Raw genomic sequence first — 13,099 nt, forward strand, 5'->3', positions numbered from 1 at the left:
AGGGTTGAAATTATTACTTATTTTAAACTTTTTTTTCATGTTATTCGAATAGGCAGCTGTTTAATCTTGAATAATATTTTTAAGGTAACTAATGAAAAAACAGTCAGTTTATTTGTTCCACCCCAATCTCCATAAAATTATAAGCTATAAGCAATTTTAGCAATTTAGTGGAAATAACTAAAATCGAATAGAGATGAATATTCTAAAATTTTCTTGTATAGTCAGTTTTAAAAAATATCTATTATTAGAAATTTTTTAAATTTCAAAAATGTAGAAAAATATCTCTCATATGTAATTACAAAGCCCTAGTGGCAAAGGACAGACATATTTTCATATTATTGCTATATAAAACTATATAAATATGTTATTTGGGAATTTAGAAATCAAAACTACAGTAGATTTTTTTAATTGAAAACTGGAGTTAAACATTAATAGTAATATAATAAATTTTCCTACGACCACTTATGAAAATAATAAATTGTACAGTCATTTTAACCTAAGAAAGTAGTTTATTTCACACATGTACTAAAAAATAACAAAACATACATTGAAATGCTTCCATTTCTTATGTTATATATGGTCTCGAACGATAGAGGCAATATGCGGAAACAATATGAATCTGGCTGGGTGTCGAAAGGCAAAAGGCCAAATTTAAGGAGACTAAACAAGTAGACAATATGATTTTTTGAGGTTATATCAGTGTTTACAATAAAAATTGAAAGTTTGTTGTGATTTGAGTTCAAATACATACTAGTGTCTGCAAGATAATTTAAACATTAAAATTAAGTGTTATTACTATTACTGGGTAATGTATAAAGTAATTGAATGAAAATTTATTCTCCATAATGAAGGCTGACCAGTGCATAGATGATTCTGCACAAGCACAGTAAACAAAGAAGTTGAACATAGTGTTGAACAAAATGCTGGATAACATACTGACACTGCACAAACCAAAAACAATGCAACTTCATCTATACAGCAACAAGAGGCAATAAACACATATGATAGGGACACCACCAAAAATGCAACTTTACAAAATCCACTGCAATTGAGTTGTTGTTATAACAACTTTACATTTTATAACGTCTCAGAAAAAAGTAAAACAAAATCGTTAATAATATATGGTTACAAAAAATTTATAGTTCTATTGGTTTTTTTTCTGTTTAGTTATAAAATATATCACAATCATTCTTTTCGTTTTTGTCATCTCTACTATTGCAAAATAAATATTTTGTAGGATTTTCAACTTTTCAGCACACGTTTTTATATATACTTTTCAACACATGTGTGATATTGTTTAATTGACTTATTTAAAAAAAATACGTTTTTTGGAGAATTTTTTACGTGGTCGTAGGAACTCGTTGACAAGTGCATTTCGCACTCGTTACGTTTCAGCACTCGCCACTACGCGGCTCGTGCCAAACAAATAGCTAGTACAAAATAGAATAAGTAAAATCGTATATTCCTCCATTTTTCAAGTATTATAGTTCAAGAGCTAGCCAAGTATTTGAGAGAGAATTTTAGGTAGGCTAGGTTTGTGATATGTGATCTCCCTCACTCTCAAGGGCGTCATACAAGCTATCTTCCTGGCGGTAGTGGTTGCGTTCATCAGTGCGCATCCTAAATCATTTCAAGACGTTTTTTTTTGATATTTTTAATGAACTTTATGAACATATATTTATTTTTAATGTTTTAGTATGGTTGCAATTTTTATATGATATTATTTGAGTATCTAAAAACCCAAAATTGGTTTGCTGAACAATAATACGATTGCTAAACGCCAATCTAAAAGTGGAAAGTGATTGGGTATGTTGGAAGAGTACAGACAATCGTACGTGTGTTAGTTGCGTAAGCGAGATAGACTACAGACAACAGCTGTTTGTAGTCAAGATGGCTTTGGTGTGTATTTGTTGCTGTTATTGTCAATGTTTTTGAAAAAATTGTGTTACAACGGCTAGTAAAAAATTAAAATATGTTTTTTGTAGTAAAAGTTAAATTGAAAAAGTGTAAAAAAGTTTATGACACTGATGGATATCACAAAAACTGTTACAACAGTTTTACAAAAATATCTAATCTGTTTGAAATTAATTTATCGTCAACAGTAGATATTCCCAGCACATTCTAGTTCAATTTTGATATAAAATACTGTGCAGTAGATGTTGGCAAAACCCTGCCAGATAAAACGTCTCAAAATTCACATACAGAAGTTGATATCTAAAAAAATGCAGTTCTAGTGCAATTATTCGATCTGGCTGAGGGTTTAACAATCGAATTATTGTTTGGCAAATTAATTTTAGGTTCTTAGATATTTAAATAACGTCATATAAAAATTTCAGCCATACTAAAATATTTAAAAAAAAAAAATTTTTAAATCAAAATTAGCACAGTTAGAACAACAATTAAAATGTCTGGCACTGATAAATTCGTGTTGCAAAAAGTTCGATAAAAATAATAAAAACAAAAAGGGACTTCTTAAAATGATTTGAAATATTGATATTTTACCTGGTCAGGTAGGATACGCAACCACTACTGCCAGCCAGATAGCTCGTAATTTTTGTTTTCCTGACGTTGCTAGCTCTCGTACCATTAAGAAAAATCTATATTCCACAACATTACAAAATTGAATGGCAAAAGTATGACAAAAACTACCACGCAATAGAGTTTGATGATTGACATCGTCGGGTTTCTGCCAAAACAAGCTAATTCCATTTTTACCCAATAGATTACTTGCATGGTTTGAAAAAAAATAGTTTTGAATAGTTTATATACAACTTTTATTATAATGTTTGTTTTAATTCTTTGATCAATATTTATAGGGAAAAAATTATTGAAAATACAAAAATTTTGAAGGTAGTTTAAACATTTCTGTGCGGCCGCCATATAGCGAGACGTCATAGGTATAAAATAAACATTTATATAAAGTAAATACGACAGTTATTCTAAAATAAGTGTTTTGTGCCAAGATGTAAAAATATCACGACTAAAATACTTGACAAAGTTTTTTTTTATGATGTAAAGAACTTCCAGTATTCCACAACAAAATGGTTTTAAAGTGTTGGTCGTTATGACGGTCCTGCGAGATGCAATTATTTTTGTTGCCAGGATCATTTTAATGTAAGTGAGATTCAAATTTAACTTATTTTATTATTTTATAGTAATTGAGTTTATTATACTTTTAATTTTTAGAAAAATTGGAAACTGTATTATAACAGCACATGCTACGTTGTCGGCAACGATAACCTCTTGATTATCAAACAGACAACTGCTTTTATCAAACCTATGACGTCACAAATGAAAACCAATGAGAATTGTTTTCTTATGTAATTAAAAATTTGAAATTTTTGCGATTTTCAATTAAATATTTAGTTATTATATTTTCACTTTTGATTAAATTTTTTACTTTCTAATATTATTTCATATCAAGAACTTTAAAATACACACAATAATAAATACTTTTTAGAAAATGCAAGTGCCCTATTCGAGGTTAAGTACTCCATTAGATTAAAAAATGTTCGAAAAACTGTCAAAGTATACAAAGCAAGTGGTCAAAAAAATTCTATTTCCATTTATACCACTTTTAGTCTGCTAAAACGAAATAAGTACAGTTGGATTTTAAAAAAGAAAAATATTGGATCATTTGAAACTTCATAGTTCTATCAGAACAAGACCAAAGTTTTATGTAAATTTTTATTGGGCGAAACTAAGACATTTGGTCGAAAAAGCTTAAAAAAAATTCGGAAATATTTTATGTGATTAACAGCTGTTCGGATTCGTCTAAAGTTTTTGTATAATAGGCCAAGTGCCAGAGCAAAAAAAGTAGGTTCATAATGTTCTAGAAAACGAATTTTTTTGGAATATGTTCAGGGGTCTCCCTTGAATGTAAATCCAAGTGGGTGTCATGGAGGGGCGCCCGCGTCAGTCACCATCTTGAAAAACACGATTTATCAAATATCTCGCGAACCGCGCATCGTACGATAAAAATAATAAAAATTATTTTAATACAGAAAAATTTTTGTCATCTTCTTTATTTGAAACTTTTGTATAACGCATAGGTTTTTAATTATAGCGCTCTAAACTTTCTCCCATATGGTTTTGGCTAAATATATAGTTAATGGTCAATGATAAATTAAAAATGATCGTAACTGAATTTGTATAGCGCGAAATTTCCTATAAATTTTATGGAAAATATTGATGCCTTATTCTATTTGGTTCGAATAAAATCTCAACTTATATGTGTGTAACATTTCTTCGATTTGGTTGAGCTAATAATGAAAAATAAAACCGAAAACACCTACAGGGATAAAGGTTGGCTACATATGAAATGTCTGAAATATGTTTTTGGTAAAGGCCGCTCCATTAATTTCACTGAGATCGACACGAAAAAAATGTATAATCTAAGCCTTGACCTATCAGTATTCAGAAGAAACAGGATTTGCTGAAACTGTGCAAATCAGGATAAATTTCATTAGTATAAGTCATTATCAACATCTGCGAGCATGGAAGATCGTATCCCTGAATCCTATATTCAGGATAATGATGCTCAAACTGATATGTAAGAATTAAAATGTTTTTTTTTTGTATTCTTTCATTCAATAAATCATTTTGAAGCTGTGTCGATTTTTGATTGTAATTCAAATTTTCACACGACGACTTCCAAATCAAATTATGACGGTACCTTGTTTCGACAGTAACAGATTTTTAGATATTAGGAATCATTTTTAGTAATTCATAATGAATCTATTTGATTTTCGTCAACTAATTTTGCCATTAAGTTTTATCTAATAACTATGTTGTCATATTATGTACATTATATAAATATGGACAAAAAATAATTTCTCGACTCTTATTAAACATAATTTCAGAGATCGAATTACGTGTTTGAAAATTTATACACAGCCAAAATAAGAATTTTATAGTTTTGCAATTATATATTAAAATTAGAAATTATTTTTCTGTCCAAAATTCCTTTTTCAATTCAATTTTTTTGATACACTGAATATTCTCGTTGGCTCAACAGCTTGTTTCTAAAGGCACAGTCTTAGTAGTTCCATTTGTTAGGACACTGTTGGTGTTGGTCAAAGTATCACCCATTGATTGGGGACCTTGAGAGCTGGTAGAATGATGGTTAGTTGTTCCTGCTGTTCCATTTTGTCGATGTTTTCGCATACACCAAAATCTTTTTACAGCTGATAATACCTACAGACATAACAGATTACAGAGCTACATAGATAATTTACAAAATGAGTTGTATTATTCTAAGAAACTTGAAAAATAAAGTAAAAGATTTACGTGATCTTATATACTATCAGATATAGGTACGAGATGTAACGCGCGTCGTTTTTTCTATCACGACAGATTTGAATCTTGTTACTTTTCATGAAATTTTGATTTTAGGAAAAATGTAGAAGTCACATGGTGCAAGAACCAACGAATAAAGTGGTATAGCACTAGGATGTTGTACGTTGCTAGAAACCTCTTGACGGAAAATGAGGAATGAGGCACTAGTTTAGCACACAATTTTCGCATGTTAAAATTTTCATGTAAAATTTTCCACGCACATTCTTCGTCAATTCCTATAGATTCAGCAATCGGACGAACTCTATAGAATATTACAGATTTTTTCGATATTTTCATTTGTTTTTGATGTGGAAGGGCTACCCGAAAGTTTCAATTAATCGTAAGTTTTTCCGCGTTTCATGTGAAATTTCGAAGCAATCTGTTGTTCTATTTTTACGGCAGATCAAAAAACTAGCCTCACCTAGTAGTTTTGGATACTCTTCTTGAATACCTAATACTGAGTTTCACTCGTTTATAACAGAATTAACAGAAAATGGAGCATTTTTAGATTTAAACATTACTATAATTAAAATGGAAACGGAAAATTTTGAATTAACATATATCTCACATAAGTCGTGTGACTCACTAAGAAAAACACATATTTTTTTGCCAAAAATCGATTTTATTCATTAATTAATCTCCAATACGCTTCTCCAACTTCTCAATGCCTTGCTCGTAGAAAGATTTGTCTTTTCCCTCAGCTTCAGCAATTACTTTTTCATTTGAACTGAACTTCTTACTCTCAATAGTAACTGAGAGCCAAATATGAAATATACGGTGGATGAGGAAGCATTTCGAAGTGTAATTCGTTCAATTTAACCATCGTTGCCATCGACTTGTGAATCGGTGCATTATCTAGGTGCATTGATTTTTTCTTCGATATATAAGGTCGTTTTTCCTCTATTTTTGCATTGAAACGATATAACAACTCTATGTAGTATTCGCTATTGATTGTCTCTTCCTTTTGGATATAATCGATGAACGATATTCCAAATTACTGAAGCCATAACCTTTCTAGCTCACTGTTGTGCCTTTTGGACGCTCCGGACGTGGTACACCGACTGGATCCATGTTTCATCCATTGTCACATATCGACGCAAAAAATCTGCTTTATTACGTGAAAACTTGGCCAAACACTGCTCTGAATCATCAACACGTTGTTGTTTTTGATCGACTGTGAGTAAACGCGACACTCACTTTGAAAAAAGCTTTTGTACAATCAAATGTTCTTGCATAAATGTAAACACATCGCCTTTTGGTATCTTACGCAATTTCAATTTCAATGTCTTTTGAAAATTGGTACTTCTTGAATGTTTGATTTGACAATGGCAGAGTCATCTATGGGTCAGTCACACGACTTATTGGGTGGTCTTAATATGGTAGTCACTGTATAAAAACAAAATTATTTACCTGCGGTTGACATCCAACAACGATGAAGATAAAAACACCATGAATGCTGTTAACTATGTCAGTGACATACCAAATTTCTTGGGGACCCCCTGCAGCAAACGAAATTAAATCGGCTATCCAGGTTACACCCATAACAACTACCAGCTTCAGACATACTCTTCCAAGCGCAGCTCTGTAACAAGTGATGGTTTAACATAAAAAAATAATTATTTTTACCTATTTGCAATGGAGGTTCAAAGTTACTTCTGCGGTGTACACAAAATGCTTTTTGCTTTTTCAAAATACCATGTGTTCAACTAAGAACATTACAGCTTCAGGGGAATAAAATAAATTTTCTTTTTCACTTATTATAATGACTTGTGAACCAGTTCGAATTCTTTATCAATAAAATGTTTTTCATGCACGAAGACGCAAAACCTAGACACCTACATTATCTGAAGGTAATTAACCAATCAAACTCTGAATCCTCAGTCTATGTTTGAAACAAAAAATAAATCAATATCCTGCCCAACTTAATTCTGTCATTCAGATATTCGTATGACGATACGTGTCGCTGCCTGGGAAATTTTTTGCAACAATGATTGATTGGTTACAACAATTTGGAAAATCAATTGAAAATATCCCTTCCTCATATTTAGGGTATCACAGACAGAATTCCCCAAGGAATTCGCACAATCGTCAAATCCCAACAGAAAATCTCCCATCTAATCAGATCTGTCAAAGATAAAACAAAGCAATGAAATCCCTTGCTAAGATTACCTTCATTCCTATATAAGCCAAACAAATAGATGCGTTTCCATTAGAGTAAAAGTACACTTGTAGTCTGTTACAAATTATTGTAAATCCTCTACTCTAGTCCAACATACCGGACACACAATCGACTTCAAAAGAATAAATCATCGCCCCACTTGTGTTGAGTAGTTTTAGAAAAAAACGTCTGAAAAATATAGCTAGAGATTACGATACGAATATTCTTTTCATATGCCCCTTCGCGATAGCATCTCGCCCTGTTCAACTGAACATAATCATACCATTACAGTTAAAACCTCTCGAGAACACGAAAAGACAAAACCCGCCAATAGATCCCCTATATTTACAAGATTTTACGGCTCACCAGGTTCAAAGTCAACAGTGTTATTGTTCACGGTGTTCTCGATGGTATGCACAATTCCAAGTAGTAGGCAGATTGAGGTGTGATTCATTACGTGAACTAACCAGATCCAGACCACAGAATCGGATCACTTCTAATTAATCAACTACCCTAATCCCCTTATCTCTAGATAACGGATTCAAAATGGAAACCGAGACGTTGAGAAATTTTCAAATTTTTCGTGTTTATTAATGTTTATTCAAATCGCAGTAGGCCGATGTCAAACACTGTTGTTGAGAGTCACCAAGTTTAGGTTGCAACCGGAATGTGAAAAAGAAATTTAACAAACACTCGTCGTTTCCGGATAGTTAAAAATGTAATGGTAAAACAAGCAATTTCAAATGAAACTGATGTAAACTCGAAAACAAACACTAGAAAAATTACCAACACTCCAAATACCAGCCATTCATCTGTATGGCGAGTTTTATAAGAGCAGCAGTTAACAGAAAATATGTGACAGAATCCTCAATTTTTCAAGAGTATCTCATAAGTTTTCATAATAGTCAGATAAAATTATAGAGCACCATTTTCAAAATATTTATTCAGTTAACGTATGGATTGGTACTGTTACGAACAAGCTCGCGAAATGGGTCCTTAGGCCGGCCCTGTCTAGATGAAATTGAATTTTAAAATTTGGCGAATTCGCTCGGCGTCTTCAACATTTTTTATAGAGAGCGAAAACACCTTTGAAGTGTCCTTTTAGAACTTCTTATTATAGCGTTTATTTATTTATTTATTTTTTGTTCTAGAACTTTGAAGAATTTTATTTAGGTATATAAATGATATTGGAAGAACTATAAACGCAGTTAGTTTAGTTTTAAATAAATAGTCATAGTGAAAAGATTAAATTAGTAAAAGTAATCGCAGAAATTATTTAAGTGATAGTGATAAGTAAATTATTGTAAGTTAGTGTAATGTATAGTGTGTAAATAAATTAAAAACTTAAAGAGACAGCATTTATTAATTCACCACACGAATAGAAAGAGTGGTAAATAAAATAAATATGAAATACATTACAGTATTGTACTCAATATTCTGCCTCAGCATTTAAATGCAATTTCTTACACTAGTTTTCCCGAAAATTATTTTCCTAAACTACTAAGATACAACATCCCATTCGTTGGATTGGTCGAGGTGTGCCCCAACATTGGTTTTCTCGATCTCAAGAGATAAATCCTTGTGATTTCTGTTTATGGGGTTACCTAAAATCATTAGTATACACGACACCCATAGTCGATATCAACGATTTGAAGATCAGTTTTCAAATTCAAATTTTATTTAAAAAAAGTATAAATTATGGTGTTTATTTTATTTTCACTGCTGCTATTAGTATTGGGAAAAATTTTGAGAATAAGAAATATATTTTTAATGAAGCAAAGATTTACAGTTATAATTTTATTTCATAAAACTTCATCTTAATAAAAAGTTGTGGAATAAAGTTGTTAATTTTACCCCCGTATAATGTAACAGAAATATTGTAAAAACACCCGTGGTTAGTCCTTTGCGAGTGCACTAAAATTACAGAATTTCTGGTTTCTAGCATCACTAAAATTTTAGAAAAAAAAATAGAAATTTTAGTCACCATACTTTAAGGGTTATATTTGGGAAAGGGGTGGTCTGAGGAAATTTTATTATAGGAAAGACTCATCTTAATTTCATAAGAGCAATCACCTCCTGAATTTTTTCGCATGAATTCAGAAACATCCCGTAGTACAGGGTAGCCCTGTGAATAAAATTACATTTAATAATTTCACTTAAATGAACGAACAGATTTTCAAATCAATATATTGAAAAATGATACGATTTTCTATCTGTTAAAACATTTGATTCCGACTTCCAACAAGTTATACAAGTTCCTTCCTATTCAAATACTGGTTGTTGTCTCCTAAGAAATCCGCGTTTATATTTATTGGAAATTTGTTTACTATCAGGTACACCAAAGTTTAATGACACGGCATTCCAGCACTATTTTTCTTTTTTTTGCAACTTTACAAGGTCTCTTTGGATTAACAAAAAATATTAAACTTCCAAGTGATATCCAATTAAAGATGGGCGGTTATTTAATTTCTTGATACTAATAATTATCAATTATTAACGTTTTAATTTATCAAAAATTATACTATCAAGAGGAGCTTCTAACATACAGAGTGAAACTATGAAAAAATCAATTCTTGTTGAACTTTCATAAGCTGATGACCACTTATAATACTATTTATAACTGTACCTTTTTTCAACTGTCCGCTTTATTTGCAATTTATAACAATTATCATCATAAGCAAATTATGTGACAATTCAATACCTTGACCTATTTTTATGGATAAGTTTTTTACGACAAAGTTTTGCACAAATCATTGAGTATTTGCGATAATTCGTAGAAGCTTCGATTGGAAACGCTCCAAAATTTCAATATTGGATTTGGCTGCTGATCCCCACAATGGGACTCCGTAGGTCCATATGGGCTTGAGGATCGCTTTGTAGATCAGTACATTGCTTTTTAAAGATAATTGGGATTTCCTACCAAGTGTAAACTCCTTAGTTTCAAACCCAATTGTTTGCATTTGGTGAATATGTGTTTCCTCCAGGTTAATAGCTTGTCCAGGTGCATGCCAAGATATTTGAAATCATCACGTTGTGGTGATTTTCTGTGAAAAAGATCGCTTTCTGCAAGTTTCTTGTCGTCATGCTTTCTCGACTTTTTTTCCATATATGCGTCGGCTCCATAAATTTTGTTATTTACAACTAATTTGTTGAATTTGATGAGCCAGCATCCAAAAGATATTACAAGGAGTGGTATCGGAAAGGAGAATTCGTGCCACAAACAGCGAAGGTCACTAAAAGTACTAAAAAATTAATGGCTACAATATTTTGGGACTAAGAGACACCTTTTGATTGAATTTAAGTTACCCAGGTGTGCGGCCCCAAAGCAGAATTATATGAAATTTCTGCGACAAAATATCTTAAAAACTTTCTGCAGGAATTACATTATTTTTAGTGCATCATTTATGGATTATGGCGTTTCCTCGAAGTTTAGAGGTATTCAAAAGACATATATAAAAAAAATACAGATATAAAATTAAATAAGTAATATTTAATGATAAAAAAACAAATACTTAATGTATGGTCTTAGCCTTCATAGGAGTTGGAATGTAACAAAATATTTTAAATAGATTTAGTTGAATTATGATGAATAACCTTTGAAAAACATGGCAAGGTTGTGTCACTCAACTCATTCTGAATTCTTTTAACACGTTGACTGCCACGACAAGGTTCAGAATTCCGTTTAAAATGATAATTTGATTTGTTTACATTATATAATTAAAAACTCAAACTCTAGTGCATAGTTATCATAAAAAGGTGTTACGAATTATCTCGTAGTCGGCTTCTGTAACATAAATCTCTTCGCGGAAGCCAACTACGCAGACACGATTCGACCTGTTGCTTTTCTAAAGCTAAATCATATATACGCGTCCCTATTCGTCAGTAGTATCTCAGAAATTGTCGAGTGCATTACATTTATGTCTTTCTGGAGTGTTTTGTTTTATAATTATTGTTATAATTGAATTCAAAGAATTCAAAATGGATAAGAAAAGACCACTGACTCAAAATGAAGTAGAGTACTACGCAAATTTGAGTGATTCCGAATTAGACGGTATTTTTAGCGAGGATGGTAACGACAGTAGCGATTTTGAACCTTCTGAGAATTCAAGTGATAGTGAAGATGTGATGTTGTCTTCGAACAAATCAGATTCCAAATCTGAAGATAATGTCGATGATTCCCAAGCAACAACATCAAATGCGAATGATAATTTGTGGACAGAAATGCAACAAAATCCTGAATTATTTATTTTCCAAGAAAATGTTGTTGTGAAATTGGATACGACAAATTTTTCAGTACAAACGCTGGTGGAACAAACTAATTTATATGTTGCGCAAGAAATTGAAATAAAAGATCTAATAGGTTATCAAAGTTATCAAAAAGTAACTTCTTCTAAAATAAAACTGCTCAAGTTCAGAGAAGAATTCGTCGTCGCGTTGATTGGAGAAGAGATTCAACCAGTTTCGAGAAAAATGAAATTGCAAGAGCTTCATCATTTAGAGAATCTACCACCCACCGAAAATTCATGCAAGCCAGCATTGATTTTTTTTTCTTTTTTTTTTCTTCTAATCTTTCTAATCGTAGCTGCACAAAAATGGCAAGTAAACACCGGATGAAATAACTCGTAGCTGGTGTCCTAGAAAAGAAAGCAATCTACGAGTTATCTCGTAGTTAATAGTGTTAAACACTTTGAAGGTAAACATGTCTAACATTTGCGTATGTTTAGATGCTGGTTTGAAGTTTTTATAAAAACTAGTACCATATTTGCTGCATAAAGCCAACTTTAATAATATTTTGTTACCTTTATAGCCAGCTAATTTGTCAGTGGTGCCTCAGCTCACACTGCTTGCTCTTGTAGCATTGCCCTTCTCCCTCACTTTGTTTTTATTATTTGATTTTCTGCATTATATTAAAAATATTCTGCGAGTAAGTTTATATTGTGGTTGTTTTCTTAGTAACACGCGAAATTTAGTTTTTGCGAGCTGCAACCTAATTTCACATAGGGCCAATCTTTCTCCAGGCCTCTTCCTCGTTGTGCGACCATGTCGCACTATCGCTCGTTGTTTTGCTTAGGGGATCTGCGGTTGCTTCATGACAATGCTACTATGCACGTTTGTGGCTTCACAGACATTGAACATCCACCATTTAGCCCTGATTTGGCTCCGTTCAACTATTTCTAGTGATTATCCTATTGGGGACTATTCATATTGAGTTATCTAATAAAATTTTAATCTTATAAAAATATATTTTCTCATACAAGTTTTTCAAAAATTACGACTATGCGACAAGGGTTGTAATCCTACAAATTTGAATTCAATATCACACTAAGCTTCCCCTCTCGATATTTAACAAATAAATTGCGTCATTTGATAAAAAAAAGTAATTTCTAATGGACTTATTAATATGTGAAATTTTTGTGGAAAAATAAGACTACAATAAAATTTATGTTGAAGTTTTCAAACATTTTAATTACACTAATTATGAAAGAATATATTTCAAGCTTTTTTATATTCGTCTAAACTATATATTAATGATGATCACCCAAAAACCTACTTTGTATCGATAATGATGTTCCCACACATAAATTGTCTTCTAAGACGACTTAC

General features: G+C 31.6%; 1 protein-coding gene across 1 annotated transcript in view; it reads right to left on the reverse strand.

Annotated features, from left to right (window-relative positions):
• Positions 1-1,188: 1,188 nt before the first annotated feature.
• Positions 1,189-13,099, reverse strand: part of LOC130894424 (probable G-protein coupled receptor Mth-like 1) — a 147,137-nt gene continuing 135,226 nt past the window's right edge. Inside the window, exons 6-7 of the mRNA XM_057801264.1 lie at positions 6,748-6,919; positions 1,189-5,196 (exon numbers count right to left, since the gene is read on the reverse strand). Of these exons, the coding sequence (XP_057657247.1) occupies positions 5,011-5,196; positions 6,748-6,919 (358 nt within the window). The 3' untranslated portion in view covers positions 1,189-5,010. The remainder of the gene's footprint in view (positions 5,197-6,747; positions 6,920-13,099) is intronic.

This window comes from Diorhabda carinulata, chromosome 5 (genome assembly GCF_026250575.1).
Source record: "Diorhabda carinulata isolate Delta chromosome 5, icDioCari1.1, whole genome shotgun sequence".
Taxonomy (NCBI): domain Eukaryota; kingdom Metazoa; phylum Arthropoda; class Insecta; order Coleoptera; family Chrysomelidae; genus Diorhabda; species Diorhabda carinulata.